At 45.1% G+C, this 21493-nt stretch overlaps 2 protein-coding genes across 14 annotated transcripts in view; one reads left to right on the top strand and one right to left on the bottom strand.

Annotated features, from left to right (window-relative positions):
- Positions 1-9728, bottom strand: part of SRRM2 (serine/arginine repetitive matrix 2) — a 549687-nt gene extending 539959 nt beyond the window's left edge. For 3 of the 6 annotated variants that reach the window (XM_033944764.1, XM_033944769.1, XM_033944770.1), the window contains exon 1: positions 9104-9255. The gene's annotated coding sequence lies outside the window, so the exon portion shown is untranslated. Of the gene's footprint in view, positions 1-9103; positions 9261-9600 lie in introns of those variants that run through there. The other 3 variants (XM_033944768.1, XM_033944767.1, XM_033944766.1) reach the window with 3 other exon arrangements.
- THOC6 (THO complex 6) overlaps positions 9268-21493 on the top strand; it is a 199006-nt gene continuing 186780 nt past the window's right edge. For 3 of the 8 annotated variants that reach the window (XM_033944779.1, XM_033944778.1, XM_033944771.1), the window contains exon 1: positions 9268-9414. In XM_033944779.1, coding sequence (XP_033800670.1) covers positions 9361-9414 — 54 coding nt within the window. In that variant the 5' untranslated portion in view covers positions 9268-9360. Of the gene's footprint in view, positions 9511-9546; positions 9727-9751; positions 9902-11769; positions 11876-21493 lie in introns of those variants that run through there. The other 5 variants (XM_033944774.1, XM_033944773.1, XM_033944775.1 and 2 more) reach the window with 5 other exon arrangements.

Genomic DNA, 21493 nt, shown 5'->3' with positions numbered 1-21493 from the left:
GATTTCATCATATTTCTTAAAGATTACCTTGAGGAATTTTGGTATTTTTGCAAAAATATATTTATCATCATGTTATCACCATTTTGATACAGCTGTTATTTAGAAATAATGAGTTTAAACAAGCAAATATTAATTTTTTGGACAGTACAGAGTGGCAGCAAATACAATGAGAAAACCATGATATTAAAAAAATTTGACTAGTGATTTAAATTGTTATTTAAACTGATTTGATTAGGACCAAACATTTCTCCTTCCTCACAAAATTAACATATGAAGAGTACAACTAGAACCAGAAACAGCAACATACAGCAACAACTCTAAGCAGAAAAATCAACCGATAGTTCTGAAAATGGGTCATCAGCAGCAGATGAATCCAGAGACTTGTGGGATGTAGCTAAAAACAATCCTTATATAGGGTGGGATGTAGCAGAAACACCCACGAAGATAATAGTTGCTCCAAAGGGTGCTTTGATCGAGCCGTCACATCTGAGTAATAGTGCATGGAAAATTAATAGAAAGACAACTATGTAGTCGATCTACAAATTTCTTTTAAGGATTAAGCCCTAGACTCTGCCCAAGAAGTCAAAAGGGCTCTGGTAGAATGAGTTCAGAGAAAAGATAAGGGTTGTTTGCCAGAAAGAATATAAAGCTGAGACAATAGCCTCTTTAACCCAGCAGGCAATGGTTGTTTTAGGAGGTAGAATTATCCTGGTATGGATTGGACAACAAAAAAGATGATCCAAATGGTGAAACTGATTGATAGCTTGTAAATATGGAAGTAGTACTTGAACATCAAGGAATCGGAGCAACTGAAAGTCTATCTTATACATGGTCGAGTCTCATTATTATGACCACCTGCTAATATCCAGAATAACCACCTCTGGCAGCATGGATAGCTGCCAGATGCCATGGGAATGACTCAATAAGATGCTGGGTGGTTGGTAGAGGTATCTGGAGTCATGCAGATTGCAGTGCTTCTGACAGCTGCTAATGGGTACCGTACATGGTGGTGGATCCAGTCAACCAACATGTCAATCAAGGTGGTCCCAAATGTGCTCAATTGGGTTAAGGTCTTGGGATTTCAGAGGCCAGGGAAGTAGCTGGAAGTCTTGGTCATGGCTCTGCAAACCACTCACGAACAATGCTGGCGGTATGACATATTGCATTATCCTGTTAAAAGATCCCATCGGACACAGGGAAGACCGTCAACATATACAGGGATACTTGATCAGAGAGGATGGAAAGATGCCCATATCGGTTGAGAATGCCTACAGAGGTATTAAGGGATCCAGACTATAACAAGAATACATAGAAACATAGAAAAATGACGGCAGATAAGGGCCACAGCCCATCAAGTCTGCCCACTCCTGGAGATCACACTCCTAATGACCCATTCTTAACTCCACCCTCTTAGGGATCCCACATGGGCATCCCATTTACCCTTAAAATCTGGCACGCTGTTGGCCTCGATTACCTGTATCAGAAGCTTGTTCCAATGATCAACCACTCTTTCGGTGAAGAAATACTTTCTGGTGTCACCATGAAATTTCCCACCCCTGAGTTTAAGCGGATGCCCTCTTGTGGCTGAGGGTCCTTGGAGAAGGAAAATATCTTCTTCCACCTCGATACGTCCAGTGATGTATTTAAATGTCTCGATCATGTCTCCCTTCTCCCTACGCGCCTCAAGAGAGTAGAGCTGCAATTTGTTCAGCCTCTCTTCATATGATAGATCCTTGAACCCCGAGACCATTCTGGTGGCCATCCGCTGAACCGACTCTACTCTTAGCACATCTTTATGGTAATGTGGCCTCCAGAATTGCACACAGTATTCCAGATGTGGTCTCACCATGGTTCTGTATAACGGCATGATGACCTCAGGCTTCCGGCTGACGAAACTTCTGCGGATACAACCTAACATTTGTTTTGCCTTAGACGAAGCCTTCTCCACTTGACTGGCAGCTTTCATATCTGCACTGATGATCACTCCCAAATCTCGTTCTGTTACAATCCTAGCTAAGGTCACACCATTTAAGGTGTAAGTTCTGCACGGATTTCTACTGCCGAGGTGCATGACCTTTCCTAGACCAGGGGTAAGTAATTCCGGTCCTCGAGAGCCGAAGCCAGGTCAGGTTTCAGGATCTCCACCATGAATATGTACGAGATGGATTTGCATGCACTGCCTCCTTGAGATGCAAATCTATCTCATGCATATTTTTTGTGGATATCCTGAAAACCTGACCTGGCTCCAGCTCTTGAGGATCGGCATTGCCTACCCCTGCCCTAGACCATAATGCTGATGCCACCAGCTTGTGTACATCCAACAAAGGCTGCTGGGTGTTTGTTTTTGGTGGTTTCATGTCTGACACGTCAATGGCCATCTGTTTGATGGAACTCAAAACATGATTCATCGGAGAAGGCATCCCTCTGCCAGTCGGTGCAAGTCGAATGTTTGTATTCCTGTGCAAATTGCAGCTGTTTTTTGCAATGAACCCTCATGAGCATGGGTGCAGTCACCAGCCGTCTGCGCCAGTCCCCCATTCACTGCACAGTTGCTTTGGACACACATCTGGAAGCCCCCCCCCCCTGGTTCATTTGGATGGTGAGTTACTCAATGGTAGCGTGCCAATCGGCTCGCACCAACCTGTTCAGCCATCGTTCACCTCTCGTTATCGATGGCTCATGCAGCCCTCCCAGTTACCACGTCGAGTCGTCAAAAAGATTCCATTCATCCACTCACGGTACACTTTAACCACAGCAGCCTGTGAACAGTTCACAAACTCTGCCATTTCTGAAATGCTGCCGCCCTTAGCTTGAAGGCCAATGATCATTCCTTTTACAGCATCTTATAAATCGTGCTTTTTTCCCCATGATAGCCATGGTTGCTATATTGGCAACTTGCTGACGTCCTACCTTATATACCCACAAAGTTTGCACGACATATACATTATTCATTAGTGTGCGTTCCTGATGTCAGAAGTAGGCGTTTGTCATAATAATGTGACTCGACCATGTAATTCTCCCCCTGAAAGGACAGAAGAAACAAAGGTTAATTTAGGTGAAACGCAGTCACCACGTTAGGGAGGAAATAAGGAACCAAGGAAATGGTCACCTATGCTTCAGATAAATGGGGGAAGGATTTCTTAAATATTTACTAGCAAATTACCTGGCATAGCCCAGATATTTATTTATCCTAAAATGTCCCACCCCTCCACATGTCCCACAGGAATGTCCTTTTCTATGGTGCTGAACTTGGATTTAAATGGCATCGGGAGTGTCAGTATTCATCTCAGTGAGCCCAAAAACTATGGGTTATTTGTCGTTTTTGACAATTTTTACATGTTATACCCTTCCCACCACCACAATATTTTTCCCCAGATAGTAAGTCATATGTGTACCAAGTTTGGTTGAAATCTCTCCGCGCGTTTCAGAGTTATGCTGAGTATTCATCTCAGCGAGCCCAAAAACACTATAGGGCAGACATTAAAATCTTTGCTTTTTTGATAATTTTTACATGTCACCTCCTTCCCACCCCCATAGTATTTTTCCCCAAATAGTAAATATAGAGTTACTCGATTTTATATACCGTTCTCCCAGGAGAGTTCAGAACGGTTTACATGAATTTATTTAGGGACTCTTAGCATTTTTCTCCGTTTGCCCCAGTGGACTCACAATTTATCTAATGTACCTGGGGGCAATGGGGGATCCAGTTACCTGTTCAAGGTCACAAGGAGCAGCATGGGTTTGAACCTATAACCTCAGGGAGTTGAGGCCAGAACACTAACCACTGTGCCACATTTTCAGACATAGTATGGTAAAAGGTAGCATGGCAAATACTGTCAGACAAAGAGGCAAACAGAGTTAACAAAGCATGGTAAAAAAGGTAATTTAACAAACACAGTATGGTGAGACACAGCATGGCAAGCCTAGTTTGGTAAAACAGAGCACGGCAAACAGTATTACTAAGCATGGCTAACAGTATGACATGACTTGGCAAAAATGGTTAGGCAGGCAGGCAAGCATGCATTACAAACATAGCATGGAAGACATGGAATGACAGACTGTGTGGCAAGTATGGGAGATCATGGCATGGCAAACATAGTATGCTAAATATGACATATAGTATCGCAGAACAAGGATGTTGAACTGTTATGACAAAACATGGTATGGTAAGACATAGGACAAGCAAGTCATTGTTTGTAATACGAAACAGTGGAGTCAGGGCCCTTTGTCAAATTGGCACACTCTCAGAGGGTCAGGGGAAGAGGTGAGCTTTTATTGCCTTCCTGAAGTTCAATAGATCTTCTAACAATCTTATGTGGGTAGGAAGTTTGTTCCAGAGGCGCGGTAGGTAGTGCATGTAAGATCTTTTTCGGGATTTCTCAAGGTGGAGGGCGCGTCCCAAGGGCATGCACAATCGCTTTTCTTCTTGTGTGAGTAAAGCAGTCAAGTTTGGGGCGTAGGCCAGTACCATGCCATTGAAGAGTTTGTAGGCCATTATTAGGCCTTTGAACATACAATAATTTGTCAATCGACAGTCAGTGGGCAGAGCGCAATTCCGGAACGATTGGGTCTCATATGTGGAGACTCGATCTCCGTCTCCTACTTAGTGAAACACAGGATACAGTCTGTAGCCCAGAAATCCCACGTGCAGATGATATTATGACAAGGATAACAGATTTGAGGGTAAGGTATTTCACAGTAGCTTTTCTCAGAGACTTAAAAGGTATCCTCTGCAGGGACCTTAGTACCAGGTTAATATTCCACTCAGGGCAAGGATGTTTAAGATAATCAACCCCTTTCAAGAAACAAACCACATCTGGTTGAATGGCTAAGGAGGAATTAAGAAGTCTACCCTGATAACTGGCTAGGGTCACCACCTGCACACTTAGAGAACTGTAAGACAGCCCTTTTTAAAATACTTCTTGAAAGGCAGCTAGAATCTGGGCAAAAATGGAACAAAGCCCTTTCAAAACACCATTCTTCAAAAACTTGCCAGATCTGAGCATAAATGGAGGAGCTAGAGAATTTTCTAGCTTGAAGTAAGGTAGTAATAACATCTTCAGATTAACCTTTTTTCCTTAACTTTGACCTATGAAAAGCTAGGCAGTTAAGACAGACCCTCCAACTGGACAGTGCCCTGAAGCAGCATTCCCTGACTTGAAGGGAGATGAAATGGTATCACAGCCTTCTGGGCCAGTCTAGGGCAGTCTAAAGAACTCTGCTTGTCATTGGTCACAGGGGAAAGACAAAGATCTGATTCTAGTTAAGGTTGGAGAACATTCAGACCCTCTAAACCATTGTTTTTCAACCACCGGTCCATGGACTGGTGCCGGTCCACAGAAATTTCCTGCCGGTCCACAGGGCCAGCATGTGCATCAGGCCCAAAACTGTGTCCTTCAACTGCCGGTCTGCGGTACGATCGATGCTTTGTTAATAAGATTATATTGTGTGTATATATAAAAAATGAATGGAAAAAAATAGTGTTACAATTAGGACTATGGGGTCAGGGTCTGGGGTGGAGATTGGGTAGAGATGGGCAGGGTCTGGCCCACGACTTAGCGGTTCTTCAACCGCCAGTCTGCGAAATGCCGGTCCACAAAATAATTATTTTATTTCTGCTGGTCCATAGGTGTAAAAAGGTTGAAGAACACTGCTCTAAACCATACTTTTTTTCTTCTGCTGAAAAACCTGGGGACTTTGGCATTGTGGCAAGAGGTTTAGAATTGGAATGCCTCACTTCTGAGTGACAAGCAGGAAGGCCTCGAGTGACAGTTCCCATTCCCCCAGGTCCAAGGAATTCCTACCGAGTTAGTACCCCTACACAAGTGTTTCTCAACATGCGGTAAGCGTAACCTTAGGAGTACGCAGCCTAGCCGCCGGAGGATATTCCCCCTTGTCTGTAGAAGCTGCCGCCGCTGGGGATCTCACCTTCCCACCCCTCCTTGCAGGGATGGCACAGGCAGTAATTTCCACGCTGCACATAAGTAGCTGAACCAGAAACCTTCTCTCCAACGTCAGAGTAGACATCAGAGGGAAGGCTCGTGCGTCAGCCACATGCAGCATGTGAATCGCTTCTTGTGCCCTCCCTGCAAGGAGTGCCGCTGAAGACTGAAGGAGCAAGTGCGGCTCAAACAAGAACTGGGTCAGATTCAGGGGCGAGTGGACAGAATCCCCGGCAGGGGGTGGAGGCATGAACATGGGACACAGAAGGGAGGGAGGGAGCAATAACTTGGGACATGGGAGGGAATAGAAAGGGAGAATTGTTGGGCGTTAGTGTACAAGTGAGAGGAAAAGAGGTGGTGTACATGGGGTACGAAAGAAAGAGGAGAACTGGGCGCAGAGAGATGAGTTTGGTAGAGATGCATGGGGAACAGAAGGATGAGAGGGAGAAATATTGGATATGGTGGTGGAGATGGAACAGAGGGATCAGACTGAATGGGATGCAAGGGGGAGGAATGTTGGACATAGTGATGGCGGGAGAGATGTGGCATTGTGCTGGAGAGAGGTGATAGAAGGAGAAATGGGCATGAGGCTGGTGGGCAGAGGTGAAAAATGCTGCACATGATCCGGGGGAAGAGAGGGAGACCATGTTGAATGTGACAGTAGACGGGGTGGGAGAGATGCCTGGATCTCTCAAGACAGATGGACAGCAAGAGAGAGGGAGACTTGTTGCCAATAGGGGTGGAGGCGAGAGGAAGAAAAGTTGGCTTATGGAAGAACAGAGAGAGATGTTGGTTGGGAAAGGGAATGAGGTCCGGAGCAGAGGAAGTGTGCAGGAGGCAGAAACTGTTGGGCTCATGGGGACAGAGAGAGAGAGACAGAGAGAAGGAGAAATGTCACACTCAGGGGAAGGGGGAGAGGGAAGAGTGTAAAAAGTTGGACTCGTGGAGGGAGAGAGAGAAGTTGGTTGGGGAAGGGAATGAGGACTGGAGGAGAGGAAGCGTGCAGGAGACAGAGAGAAAGAGATATTGGACTGGTGAAAAGGAGGTAGAAATGTTGGATGTGGCAGTAGAGGGAGTGAGTGGCACCCTGGATCTCTCGCTTTCCCCACTCCCTTAGCAGCAGGGGAGGGAATGAGAGAGATAGAGAGAGAGAGGAAGACATGTTGCTAATGGGGGCAGAGGAAAGAGGAAGAAAAGTTGGACTCATGGAGGGACAGAGAGAGATGTTGGTTGGGGAATGGAATGTGGTCTGGACGAGAGGAAGCATGCAGGAGGCAGAAAAAAAAATCATTGGATGCACAGTCAGAAGGAAGTGCAACTAGAGACTCGTGAAATCACCAGACAGCAAAGGTAGGAAATATTTTATTTTCAATTTAGTGATCAAAATGTGTCAGTTTTGAGAATTTATATCTGCTGTCCAGTGCTCCCTCTAAGCGGGCGGGTGTTGTGAGCAAAATTTTTTTCGCTGTGCGCTAAAAATATCGGGCGCCAGCAAGTTATGAGCCAACTCGCCCGATTCTCCTCTCGCCGCCCTGCCCGCCGTGCGCTGTGACGTGAAACTTGTGCGCTGGATGTAATATTTTGTGCGCCAGCGCACGCCAGCGCAGCTTAGAGGGAACACTGCTGCTGTCTATATTTTGCACTATATTTGTCTATTTTTCTATAGTTATTACTTAAGTGACATTGCATATTTTTAAAGTCATCTGTCTTGATCTCTTTGAAAAAAAAAACTGCTTGAGTACCTGAATAAATGCATGTAAACCGTTCTGAGCTCCCCTGGGAGAACGGTATAGAAAATTGAATAAATAAATAAATAAATATAAATAATAATTAATATTTTCTCTGCATACAGTGTGCTTTGTGTTTTTTTTTAATTTTGTGGTTGCCATAATGTATTAAGATTATTTTGTGTGTATATGAAAATGGATGGAAGAAATTGCATTACAATTAGTACCATTATTATGGGGGTGGGGTCAGAGCCTGGATAGGGGGAACTTGGCTTGAAGAAGTCGAGAAACACTGTACTAGACTATCAGGGCTTATTTGTGAGTATGGCAGGAGTGGGGAACGGGTCACATCCACATGAGGCAAGAAGGGGTCTCCTAGAGTGCCAAGGATAATTCTGGGATATTGAGGGGTAGGGGGAATGCAAATCCACCAGAATTTTTTTTAATATATCGTTCTTGCCAGTGCTTGAGCCAGTCTCCACTCAAATACAGAAAATAAGGCACACTTTTTGATCTACTGCCACAAACATGTGCTGCTTTTTTTTTTCTTATGAAGGTGGACTCACAAGTAAAACTTTTGTTATTAGGTTTACAGTGAAAGTGGAGCACTCACTGGCACACAACATGCAACTTTCTGCACCAGCCTTTTAGTTCTATTCACGTTAAAAAAATAAATTGTTTCATTATATAAGTTACAAGTATGTAAAAAAAGAATGTAAAAATAGCCATACTAGGTCAGACCAATAGTTCATCCTGCTTCCATCCCCGTGGAGTGGCCAATCCAGGTCAAAAGTACCAGGCAGATTGGTACCTGAAGATTGTGTTTTTAGATGGTCTAAACACGTTAGAAAGGGGCTGATCTTAGTTTAACAAAGTGGTTTATGAGAATTTGTAATTTTATTCAGCCAAAGCGGTAGAGAAGCAAAGAGTAAAACGATTAGCGTTACCTACTATGTTTACCGCATAAGTACACTTTTTTTTAATATGCAATAGAAACAATGACCAGAATATAAGAAAAGTTAACATTTCCAAATAATAAAATTATACCATGCCAAAAGTTTTCTATTTTAGTAAGCACCCTCCTCCTTAGTCAACGCAGTCAGACAAGACTGTAATAGAAGCAGCAGACCTTGTAGGCAGCAGTGTGGCGGCGACAGAATCAGGGCCCACAGCCTGTCCACTCGCCTACAGGTCCAGATTATTTTTTCCTTCATTTAACCGTCCAGCGGCAACTACTGTACAACCATCTTAACAAAAACAGAAAATGACACTCCAAATATAAGACGATAAAAACCTCACAATTATGCGCAGTTTTTCCTCAGGCGAAGAATGAGAAGGCCGCGGCGCAAAGTCCAAAAACAAGAAACCATAGTGCAGGCCTCGCGCGAGAAAAAGAACAAATAAAAAAAAAAAAAGATTTCATGAATTACTCACCTACCGAGCAGCCTACCTGCCGGCTCAGTCCGCTAATTCTTTTCACTTCTCTCCCTGCGTCACTCGCTTGCCGTGACCAGGCCGCAAAACCCCAACGCGCGACGCTACTCTACCACTGTTGCCATCACAGCTCCTCCCCTCTCTCAGCGCGCAGAAGCGAAATTTATCCAACCTATTGAAAAACACCTCGACCCACAGGAAGCTCCGCCCCCGTCGAAAGCACTCGCGCAAACCTTATCGGATTGTTACAACTATAAATGAGATTTCTGATCTCTTTCACTTTATTTTTTACTTCAACATCGATCCAAGCAGTGAGTAATGTCCATCTACCCTTCATTGGCCTGTTGGAAACCTGGCGCTAACTTTCTAAGAAAGCAGTTGAACCAATTATCTTACTGGTAAAGAAGGTGAACTCTTATGTGTGCTGTGAACACGAAAAAGCTACTCTCGTGGGTTAAGAATGATAAACAAAATAAGTACTCCAGTTTCAAACATACCGTATACCTTTTCTTGTCCCGATACAAAGATAGATCTCTAAGTATAATAAGAAGCCATTTAAAAAGAAAACATGTCGGAGCTGAATCTCAGTCTACGTCCACTAATACACTACAGAACGTCGCAAGGTGATGACGTTTGACTATATTTCACGTTATTGGGCGTGTTTCTATAGACTTGAACTGTGATGTAAATAAAGCGCGCTTTGGTTAATTTTAAAGCTATTCTGAAGGCGTTAAGAGTTCTATTTTCTTTGATCTCGGATAAAATCGCACACAAACAAAACCAGTAAGAATGGATGAGGTAAGCTAGTTTGATTATGGAAAATTGACTTGAAATACGACTAATAGGAAAGAGTAGAAGTAGAGATAATTTAAGTGCTTTCATTTGTTTCTGCATAATTGGTGAGAGAGGCGCTTCTGTTGGTTTTATTTTTTGTTTGGCTGCAGTGTTAATTAATTAAGCGTTTGTTAAACTTTTTTATACGTTTAAGTTAAGCACTTTTTAGTAAGTCTGAAAGAAAGTTTCAAGTTCAAGTTTAATGGTTATTTGATACTAGTCTTTAAGCCCGTTACATTAATGGGTGCTAGAATAGATGTGTGTGTCTGTGTCTTTCTTTCTTTCTCTCTCTCCTTGGTCGCTTTCAGTCTCTGTCTTTCTCTTTCCTTGGCTGTCCACCACCACCCCTTGCCTGCTCCCCCTGTCCAGCAGTAGCCCTTCTCCCTTCCTTTTACCTCCCCCTGTCCAGCAGCAACCCTTCACTGCTCCCTGTGTCCAGCAGCAGCCCTTCTCCCTTCTTTTTACCTCCCCACTGTCCAGCAGCACCTCATCCCTGCTCCCCCTGTCCAGCAGCAGCCCTTCTCCTTTCTTTTTACCCCCCCCATCCAGCAGCACCTCTTCCCTACTCCCCCTGTCCATCAATACCTGTCCAGCACCACCCCTTCACTGCTCCCCCTGTCCAGCAGCAGCCCTTCTCCCTTTATTTTATCTCCTCCCCCTGTCCTGCAGCACCTCTTCCCTGCTCCCTAATACCTGCTCCCAAACCGCTGTTCCTCCCCTCCCTGCATCCCGGCTTCTTGGTCTCTTCTGGCCCACCGGCACGAACCACTGCCGCCGCTGCTGCTCTTCATTCGCGTCTGCTCTCCTCTTCAAAGCAGCCTGCTGAGATCGCCAGCCGGCTGTACCAAACCTCGCAGGCCACTCTCCACCTCGGTAGCACATTCCCTCTGACGCGATCTCGCTCCTCCTCTGACGTACGGGATCGCGTCAGATGGAACTTGATATCGAGGTGGAGAGTGGCCTGCGAGGTTTGCTATAGCCGGCCGCAGGCTGCTTTGAAGAGGAGGGCAGATGCGAATGAAGAGCAGCGGTGGCAGCAGCGGTTTGTTGTCTGGCGGGCCAATTTTGAACACCCCACGGGCCTTAGAGTGAGGGAGGGAGGGGGGAGTCGCCGGCATGTTCTCCGCTTCCTTGCGTCCATGGTGTCCATTTCAAACTCCGCATGCGCAGTAGCGTTCTACTGGCACGGAGTTACAGATCACGGACGCAGGGATCACGAAGTTTGAAGTGCACATGCGTGCTTAGGGTTTTATTATAGTAGATATCGCCTATCGATTATACAAAATATTTAAAATCAGGGGATACACAACAAAAATATATATTATCAGATACAAAGACAGAATGGACTAACATGACACAAAAGGACTAAGAGTGAACTACAATAAGGTATAGTAAAGGAGAGAAAACAAAAAAAGGATAGAACAAAGGAGAGGGGCTAGAAGTTTTATTCAAACTGTTGATTACCCGCACGGAATGGAGAGAGAGGAACGTAGGAGATTAGATCATTGTTCAAAGGCGTCTCTATATAAAAAAGCTTTAAGAGCTCCTTTAAATTTATCTAGGCTTGCTAAGCACAGTGTAGTTGGTGGTTATATCCGGTTGTAGTTACCATGTAATTTTTATTAAATTGATTTGTGAGTGGGTATTCTAAAAGGCTTAGTTAGTCTTTCTAACCTAGTGAAATGTGGGAAAGAAATTATATTTAAGACATGGAGAATGTGGTGTCCATCTCTGGGGTGAAATAACTCTTCGAAAATGGAATGAATTTGGACCAAATTCAGGCTCCCTTTTATGAAGCTGCGTTAGGGTTTGTTTGTTTTTTTTTATCACAGGCTAGTGGCTGAGCAAGGGTGACCGGTGCCCAGAAGTGAAGTCAGAGAAAGTGCCGAAGCCAACGTGGGCAGCAACTTTGTTGCTGCTCATGCCGAAGTTAAAAAGGTACGGGGAAGGGGCGTGGGTGCTGACTCGTGCAGCAGAGAGGAGTGGGAAGGGGTCTGGAGAGGAGGAGGGGTGTCGACACCCTGAGGAAGACTGCACCTGGGGCCCCCTTGCACCCTTCTTGCTACGCCACTATCGTAGGTGTCGGAGCTTATACCGCAGTGACTCGTGATAGAAACCCTTAACGCAGCTTCATTAAAAAGTGGCTTCAAGGGGGAACAGGGCTCTCTGTAGAAAGATGAGCTTGTTGGCCCGGAAATGTATTTTTCAATACTGGACGGTCCAGGACCCTCCGGCGTTTTGGCACTGGAGGAACTAGTTGCATCAGTTGGCTATCTGGGAGGCGAGGGATGCGGGAGGGTCTAAGAAGCAGAAGACGGTGTTCTTGAATGTATGGGAGCCATATCTGCAATCTTTACATCCAAAGGGACGCAGTGAGATTTTACGATAGGTGTCCTGAATTGGGAGCTCAGCTTGTTGGGGTGAGAGAGCAATGGTGAGGTGGGGCGGAGAGTACCGATGGGAGGTGAGGGGGTTGGAAAGGGAGGGTTCATATGGTTCATGTATTGGGGTTTCGGTATTGGGAATGAGTGGGAGGAGGGAGGTGGAGTGGCATCTTCGGGGCTCATAAGAGTCTAGGGTCCCGGAGGGCCATTCTGCCGACTCTGGCCTAGCTGACCATGAGTCGATTTGAGGGGGGTTTGTTGCTGTACCTATCTCCTGTATTTCCTTGAATTGTGTTGAATATGATGCATCATTGTTTGTATTGTGAACCTTTTGTGTTCCATTGTTCTGTTTGCACTCTTGATTGTATCAATAAAATTGTTTGAACCTGAAAAAGTGGCTTCAGTGTAGGAGTGAAGATAGCTCATGATTTGCTTTTCCATGCCCACTCATTCTAGCTGTTTAAAAAGGATCTTGCTTGAACCAAAAATCCAGGCATGTTTGCAATACATTCATTACCCAGCATTCTCCCAACTTTATTTTGTTATATATTTCTATGTACTTGTGCTATGTATGTTATTGCATAGTAATACAAATCTCCCTACTTTTGGACCGATCTTTGCTTGGGAAAGTGGGCTGAGTGATTATGATGGGGTTGTTTGGGTCTTTCTTGTGTAGCTATTCAACTGTGGTGTTAAAGTCTTTGATGTTGTTGGGGTTAGAGAATGACACAGTGATTGTTATCCACGGCTAGCTGTACAGCACTACGTGCGTCTGGTAGTGCTATAGAAATAACTAATAGTAGTAGTAGCCGTGGGTAACCCACAGGAACGTGGCAAAAAAAGACTGGTAGCCATGGGTATGAGGACAAGGCCATTCACCGCCCCGTGGAGCGGTGAATGGCCTTGTCCCCGCAGTAAATAACTGCCTCACGTTGCCTCCCTTCCTACCCCTCCCGGTCAGCAGCCTTCCTCACGATCGTATGGTCCAGCAGCTCCCTCCCTCCCGATCGCTGTGGTTTGGGCATTTCTTCCCCTCATAAAGCCATCTCCCTCTCTTCACCTTCACTTGACCTTTTCAGAATTTTCTCTTTCTAAGCTGCCCAGATGCCACAGCCTTCTCACAAGTCGCGCATGACTGCCTGAAACATCTCCTCTGACATGAACCGCACAGGCGGAAACAGGAAGTTGCATCAGAGGAGACGTTTTGGGGCAGCTGCGCATGACTTGTGAGAAGGCTGTAGTGTCTGAATTGCTTGGAGAGAGAAAAATATCGATTCTGAAAAGCAACTCAAAAGTGACAGGCAGGGAGGGAGATGGTCTGACAAGGGGAAGAGGTTGAGTGGCACTGAAGGGAAGTGGAGAGAGAGCGGAAGGGGAGAGAGGAGCAGACGCTGCATGGAAGTGGGGAGAATAGGGTGGAGAAATGCTGCATGGAAGTGGGGAGGAGAGGGGAGCAGACGCTGCATAGAAGTGGGGAGGAGAGGGCTGACTGAAGCTGTTGCTGACATCTCCCTTCAGTCAGGCACCCCTGCAGCCACCACCCGGCATCTGCCATCGGGAGGAGAGGTCCTCGCTCCCACGAATAAAACCTGCTGTGAGTCGCGGAGAAAAGAGGGCTGACTGAAGCTGTTGCTGACATCTCCCTTCAGTCAGGCACCCCTGCAGCCACCACCCGGCATCTGCCATCGGGAGGAGAGGTCCTCGCTCCCATGAATAAAACCTGCTGTGAGCCGCGGAGAAAAGAGGGCTGACTGAAGCTGTTGCTGACATCTCCCTTCAGTCAGGCACCCCTGCAGCCACCACCCGGCATCTGCCATCGGGAGGAGAGGTCCTCGCTCCCACGAATAAAACCTGCTGTGAGCCGCGGAGAAAAGAGGGCTGACTGAAGCTGTTGCTGACATCTCCCTTCAGTCAGGCACCCCTGCAGCCACCACCCGGCATCTGCCATCGGGAGGAGAGGTCCTCGCTCCCACGAATAAAACCTGCTGTGAGCCGCGGAACGCGGCCTGCGGACGCGAGCCCGAAGGGGCGTGGCCAAAGGGGCAGGACACGCTCCTTTTGAGCCCCTTCGGAGCCCAGGAGGAGCAGGGAGAAGATTTGTGAAGTTATGGGCAAACGAAAGGCTAAGATTATTTCTACAATAAATTCTGGTCCAATGGATCGTCATTTGTGCCATATTCCTGTAACAGCGTTGGAAGGTAAGCCTGATTTACAGATCCAATCTGTTTCTCTCTCATCTGGGGAACCCACGCCTCCACCTCAACCTGTTCAATTTTCCCTAGAGAAAGATGACTCTGACTCCATAGTAGATTTGGATTCATCTCCTCTACACTCATTTGAACTTGAACTGGACGCCAAAAGCATAATAAAGGGGAAACAATTGTTATCTGTATCCCCTGTCTCAATGCCTACTGGTCCTGTTAACAGGCCTGAGTTGGGCAATAAAGTGGTTACTCTTCAAGATGTCTGGACAGTTGTTAATAGAATTGATAATTCATTACAAGGCACAGTAGTAAAATTATGCCAATTTTCCTCTGAGATAACAAGTAAAGTGACTGATCATGACACTCAATTGGCTTCAATTGAGAAAAAAATTGATAAAGTGGAAGCATCTGTTTCTGTAATGCAATCTTGTGCAGTTTCTAATGTAAAGGATAATACTTTATTACATTTACAGATGGAAAAAATGGAAAACGCTATGAGATCCAGGAACCTCAGATTTCTGAATTTTCCTATATCCCATTACCTTTCTCATTTGGAGTTATTAAAAATGTATTTAAAGGATATACTTTCCTATACTAAGATAGAATCCTTCACACCAGATAATCTTTATTATATTCCTAGTGGAGTAAAAGTGGCTTCAGAAGAGGGGGATAAGGATCAATTAGTGTCTCCTGACAGTTTAAATATTTCTCAATTCTTGGAATCATCGAAGGATTTTATAGCCAAAAGAGCAACATTGTTGGTCACTTTCAAAACTGATATAGAAAAACAGGATATTCTTAAATTATATTTTATAAATAAGAGTGCCTTGTTTTGTGGTCAACAGATAAACATCTTTCCAGATGTCTCCAAACAAACACAATATAGGAGGAAACAATTTCTACAACTCAAAACTCGTGTCTTGGGTGTAGGAGCTTCCTTTTTCCTTAAATTTCCATGTAAATGTTTGGTGACTTATCAAAATGTTAGATATGTTTTTGTAGATCCAGCTCATTTAGAGAACTTTCTTCATGACAAAAACAAAGTAAATATTTTACCTGAAACTATTGCAGAGATTGAGGTTGAGTGAAATATAGAAGTTTTTTCTTTTGCCTGACCTGAAGATTATTGAATAATTTCCTGTTAATTTTTACTTATGATTTGGTGATGCCAATAGAACAAGCAGCCCTCATATAATGTGGACTTGAATTAGATTTTCTTTTATTTTGATGTATTTTCCTTGATTATTTGTTTTCATGGAATTGTTATAAGTTGTAACAAATGAATAAATTTATAAATAAAAAAAAAAAGAAGAAGTGGGGAGGAGAGGGGGAGCAGACACTGCATAGAAGTGAGGAGGAGAGGGGGGAGCAGACGCTGCATGGAAGTGGGGGGGAGTAGATGCTGCATGGAAGTGGGGAGGACAGGGGGAACAGACGCCGCATGGAAGTGGGGAGGGGACAGAGGGAGGAAAAGACACTGCATGGAAGTGGAAAAGGGAGAGAGAGGAAAGCACATGTTGGATGGAAGAAAGGGATGAAAAAAAGGGTACATGCTGAATTGGGGGAAGAGGACAAAGTTAGTGAGATACTGGAAGGGGTGAGGGAAAGAGGTGGCAAGCTGTAGGTAGACACAATGAAAGGGAAATTGAGGACTGGAAAGTAATAAAGTAGACAAGAGGTAGCAAACAAATTGAGAAGGGAGAGCAGAAAAGGAAGGGAGAGGAGAGAGAGATACCAGAGCATTGGGGGAGGGGGAAGAGACAGATAACAGATTTGAAAGGAGGAAGGGAGGAGAGAGATGCTAAAAACCACCTGGGGGAGGGAGTGAGAGATAGAAGGGAAGAAGACAGAGATTCCAGACCATAGGGGGAGTGGAGGGAAGAAGATGGGTGCCGGACCAATGTGGGGGGAGGGAGAGATGGAAGGGAGAGACAGACAGTTTCTGGTAGAGGCATAGAAATAGAGCAGATGCCCCCCCCCCACCCCAACGGGAGCGCCAACAGTTCTAAGTGAAGTAGGGGTTCCCACACACACACACCCCTCCGAGCTCTTTAAAATACTGTTTAAATCCAGTGCACAGACGTCCTGCGTGCGATTGTCGGAGCTCCATTGTCCACGTGGCTTTGACTCGCGCGGTTTTGACCCATCACCTATATTCGAGTTTATACGATAATAATAATAGAAATAAAGTACTGTATTTTTCGCTCCATAAGATGCACCCTAGATGTAGAGGAGGAAAACAAGAAAAAAAAACATTCTGAACCAAATTCTATCTGCCAGTCAATGCACCCAACCCTACACTCCTTGCTAGTCTCTGCACCCTGTCCACCCTCCCTGCAAGGCTCTGTATCCTATCCCTAGTGGCAGGCAGGCAGGACCCCCCCCCCCACCCCAAGGCAAGCAGGCAGGCAGGGGGATAGTGTTTGCAGAGCTACAAAGCATTCATTTTTTCAACCCAAGGCTAAAAAATGAAAACACAGCCCTGCAACCCTTTTAAACAAAATATTTGCATTACCCTACAGAAAAATAGAAACATTTTGCTTAGCCAAAATTAACAATAATAAATTAAAGTGTCTTAACACTTGCAAATTCTTTTCTTTCATTAATAACTATAGGAAAGAACACTGAAATATCTTATTATTTAAATGCCATACGGTACTTCCATTGAACAGGTCTCTAAGCAAGGACACAATCCGCAACTCCCCCCCGGTTCCTCTCCAAAAAAATAAAATAAATACACGTCCACCCTACCCCCTTAAATTTTATTTTAGCACATGGGTTTCTACGCCGACAAAAAAGTCTATTTGTTGAAAGGAAATCAAAATGAAACGGGCATGAGAAAGTTCGCTTGCAGTCTCTAATGGCGGTGAAGCAGTGGCGTCCAAGGGGGGGGGGGCGGGGAGGCGGTCCGCCCCGGGTGCAAGCCCTGAGGGGGTGCTCCCGGTCCGATTCCCCACCTGCGTCCGGGTCAGCCCCCGACGTCCGGGTCTCGCATCTGGATTCCCCCCCTCCCCATGGCCTACCCGCACCATTTACCTGGGGAAGCAGCCTGCAGCAAGATTGCGATGCCAGAGGAGGGGCGGAACCTTAAGAAGGATATGGCGTTACTCGAGAGGGTTCAGAAAAGAGCGACGCGATTGATAAAAGGTATGGAAAACCTTTCATATGCTGAAAGATTGGAGAAACTGGGGCTCTTTTCCCTGGAAAAGCAGACCCTTAGAGGGGACATGATAGAGACTTACAAGATCATGAAGGGCATAGAGAAAGTGGAGAGGGACAGATTCTTCACTTTTGAAAAGTACAAGAATGAGAGGGCATTCGGAAAAATTAAAAGGGGACAGATTCAGAACCAATGCTAGGAAGTTCTTCTTCACCCAGAGGGTGGTGGACACCTGGAATGCACTTCCAGAGGGTGTGATAGGACAAAGTACGGTATTGGGATTCAAGAAGGGATTGGATGATTTCCTGCAGGAAAAGGGGATAGAAGGGTATAGATAGAGGATTACCATATAGGTCCTGGATCTGATGGGCCGCCACGTGAGTGGACTGCTGGGCATGATGGACCTCTGGTCTGACCCAGCGGAGGCACTTCTTATATGTTCTTATAAGATGCACCCTTATTTACACCCACTTTTTGGGGGAAGAAAAAGTGCATCTTATAGAGCGAAAAATACGGTACAGAATATGAAATGTAATAATTACATTTACATTATATATGTAATATTTAAATTATATAATTACATGCTTGAACCCCTAACCCTCCCCCCCCCCACCCGCCCCCTACACACACACACACACACACACAGTCTGTGGAAAAATTGACTTGCATGAAAACGGTCCATGGTGCAATAAAGATTGGGGCCGTTGTGCTACATTGTCTTAACTGGTGCGTGTTTAGGAAGTGTCAATGCCTCCTAAACCAGCTAGTGTTACGAGCCCAACTATCGCCAGTATCTTTTTCTTCAGAGTGTTGAGATGATGATCATCAACAGGACCCTGTGCAGCGACTTCCTCAGCCTTCTTCTGAACTTGTTGTTGTATCAGCTCCCTTTTTTTTTTTTTTAATGCCTCCGCCTCACAGTGTTTCATTGCTGACCATCCGCACCAGTCCTGTCGGCCTCTTTCCCATAGAGGGCATCATAGTTGGCAGGCACCCACTTGGGTATCAATCCATGCTGTATGGGGCATTTCGGAGGGAAATTGGCACTGATATCGGCGTCTCATGGCACAGTTATGATAACATTTAGGTGCAGCTGACTGTGGTCTTTAGGAATCCCAGAATGTGTTTGTGCTTCTGGTGATTCTTGGTGATATTTTGAGTTTTTGCTGTGTGCTCTGACCCTATTCCATATACATATCCTTAACTTACTAACCCTGCCACTTTTGCTCAGTCCTTTGTCACCTATACCACTCATATCTCTTCCTTCCCCATTCCCCTCTTGTTTTTGTCCCCTCTCCTTTTTTGACCCCAGATTTGTGTACAAGTTTCTGTGTTTGTGGCTGGATGTGTGGAGCTGTGTACAACTTGCTGTCTCTTGTGTCTTTGTGTGGAACTGCAGCCATCCAGGTATTTGTTGGTGTCTGTTTGGTGCTGGTATAAGGGATGGCTGAATTCTTTTGTTTGTTGTTTGATGTGGAGGGGGTCATAAGTTGCTGAGGAGAGGAAGAGGTCAGGGCCAAGCCTAGGGATGGGGACTAGTCCAAAGTCAAGGCTGACGACAAGCACCCAGGATGTATAGGCCCAGGGTTAACTTGCTAGACATGACAGATGAGCGGTGTTTAGGTCTCTAGGTTAAACTGATATCGGTTTAATTGGGAGACCATGAGCAACTGCAGGAGGACCTGGAGCCCACCACTTTGAGGGGTCAGTCCCTTCCAGTTCATTTGCAAGTTACCACAGCCCTGAGTACAGGAACATTCCAAAGACCTCTGGGAGCTGCAGCTGGCATAGTAACATAGTAGATGACGGCAGATAAAGACCCGAATGGTCCATCCAGTCTGCCCAACCTGATTCAATTTAAAAATTTTTTTTTTTTTTTTCTTCTTAGCTATTTCTGGGCAAGAATCCAAAGCTTTACCCGGTACTATGCTTGGGTTCCAACTGCCGAAATCTCTGTTAAGACTTACTTGGGACGAAGATTCTACCTTCAGATGAGTGTTTAACTCTCTTATATATGCTATCATGCAGGTTTTACAGCCACGCTATTAAATCCTGTTTTGAATTTGTCTACAGCTGAAGCTAATTGCCATAAATATAGTGAGTTTGGGACTGTTTCACCTAATTATAGAAAATTTATGGACGTTGAAATTCAAATCCTTTGAGAATTTTTGAATATTATTCCTCTAAAGAGATGTTGAAGTGTGAAAGTAACCTATAATTGTACGGAGTTTTTTTATAAACCCGTGATGAGGTGGGGAGCTTAGGGTACTTGTGTAGTCCCGGCGACCCACAATTGAGGTTTATTTTTCTCCGTTTATTTATGATTTTGTCAACTGTCCTGTACTTGTTATTATTTTTTTGGTGTGAATGAATCCCTACTATAACTATTTACAACGTTTATATCTACAAGACTTACTCCAGCCCATCTACACCCTCCCCAGCCATTGAAGCCCTCCCTTGCCCATCCTCCACCAAACGGCCATACACAGACACAGACCGTGAAAGTCTGCCCAGTAACTGGCCTTAGTTCAATATTTAATATTATTTTCTGATTCTAAATCTTCTGTGTTCATCCCACGCTTCTTTGAACTCAGTCACAGTTTTACTCTCCACCACCTCTCTCGGGAGCGCATTCCAGGCATCCACCACCCTCTCCGTAAAGTAGAATTTCCTAACATTGCCCCTGAATCTACCACCCCTCAACCTCAAATTATGTCCTCTGGTTTTACCATTTTCCTTTCTCAGGAAAAGATTTTGTTCTACGTTAATACCCTTTAAGTATTTGAACGTCTGAATCATATCTCCCCTGTCTCTCCTTTCCGCTAGGGTATACATATTCAGGGCTTCCAGTCTCTCCTCATACGTCTTCTGGCACAAGCCTCCTATCATTTTCGTCGCCCTCCTCTGGACCGCCTCAAGTCTTCTTACGTCTTTCGCCAGATACGGTCTCCAAAACTGAACACAATACTCCAAGTGGGGCCTCACCAATGACCTGTACAGGGGCATCAACACCTTCTTCCTTCTATTGACTACGCCTCTCTTTATACAGCCCAGAATCCTTCTGGCAGCAGCCACTGCCTTGTCACACTGTTTTTTCGCCTTTAGATCTTCGGACACTATCACCCCAAGGTCCCTCTCCCCGTCCGTGCATATCAGCTTCTCTCCTCCCAGCATATACGGTTCCTTCCTATTATTAATCCCCAAATGCATTACTCTGCATTTCTTTGCATTGAATTTTAGTTGCCAGGCATTAGACCATTCCTCTAACTTTTGCAGATCCTTTTTCATATTCTCCACTCCCTCTTCGGTGTCTACTCTGTTACAAATCTTGGTATCATCTGCAAAAAGGCACACTTTTCCTTCTAACCCTTCAGCAATGTCACTTACATACATATTGAACAGGATTGGCCCCAGCACCGAACCCTGAGGGACTCCACTAGTCACCTTTCCTTCCTTCGAGCGACTTCCATTAACCACCACCCTCTGGCGTCTGTCCGACAGCCAGTTTCTGACCCAGTTCACCACTTTGGGTCCTAACTTCAGCCCTTCAAGTTTGTTCAACAGCCTCCTATGAGGAACTGTATCAAAGGCTTTGCTGAAATCCAAGTAAATTACATCTAGCATATGTCCTCGATCCAGCTCTCTGGTTACCCAATCAAAAAATTCAATCAGGTTCGTTTGGCACGATTTACCTTTTGTAAAGCCATGTTGCCTCGGACCCTGTAACCCATTAGATTCAAGGAAATACACTATCCTTTCTTTCAGCAACACTTCCATTATTTTTCCAACAACTGAAGTGAGGCTCACC

Source organism: Geotrypetes seraphini, chromosome 5 (assembly GCF_902459505.1).
Source record: "Geotrypetes seraphini chromosome 5, aGeoSer1.1, whole genome shotgun sequence".
Classification (NCBI taxonomy): domain Eukaryota; kingdom Metazoa; phylum Chordata; class Amphibia; order Gymnophiona; family Dermophiidae; genus Geotrypetes; species Geotrypetes seraphini.
Note: the sequence above shows the minus strand (reverse complement) of the source record. Positions and strands in the feature narration are given on the sequence as shown.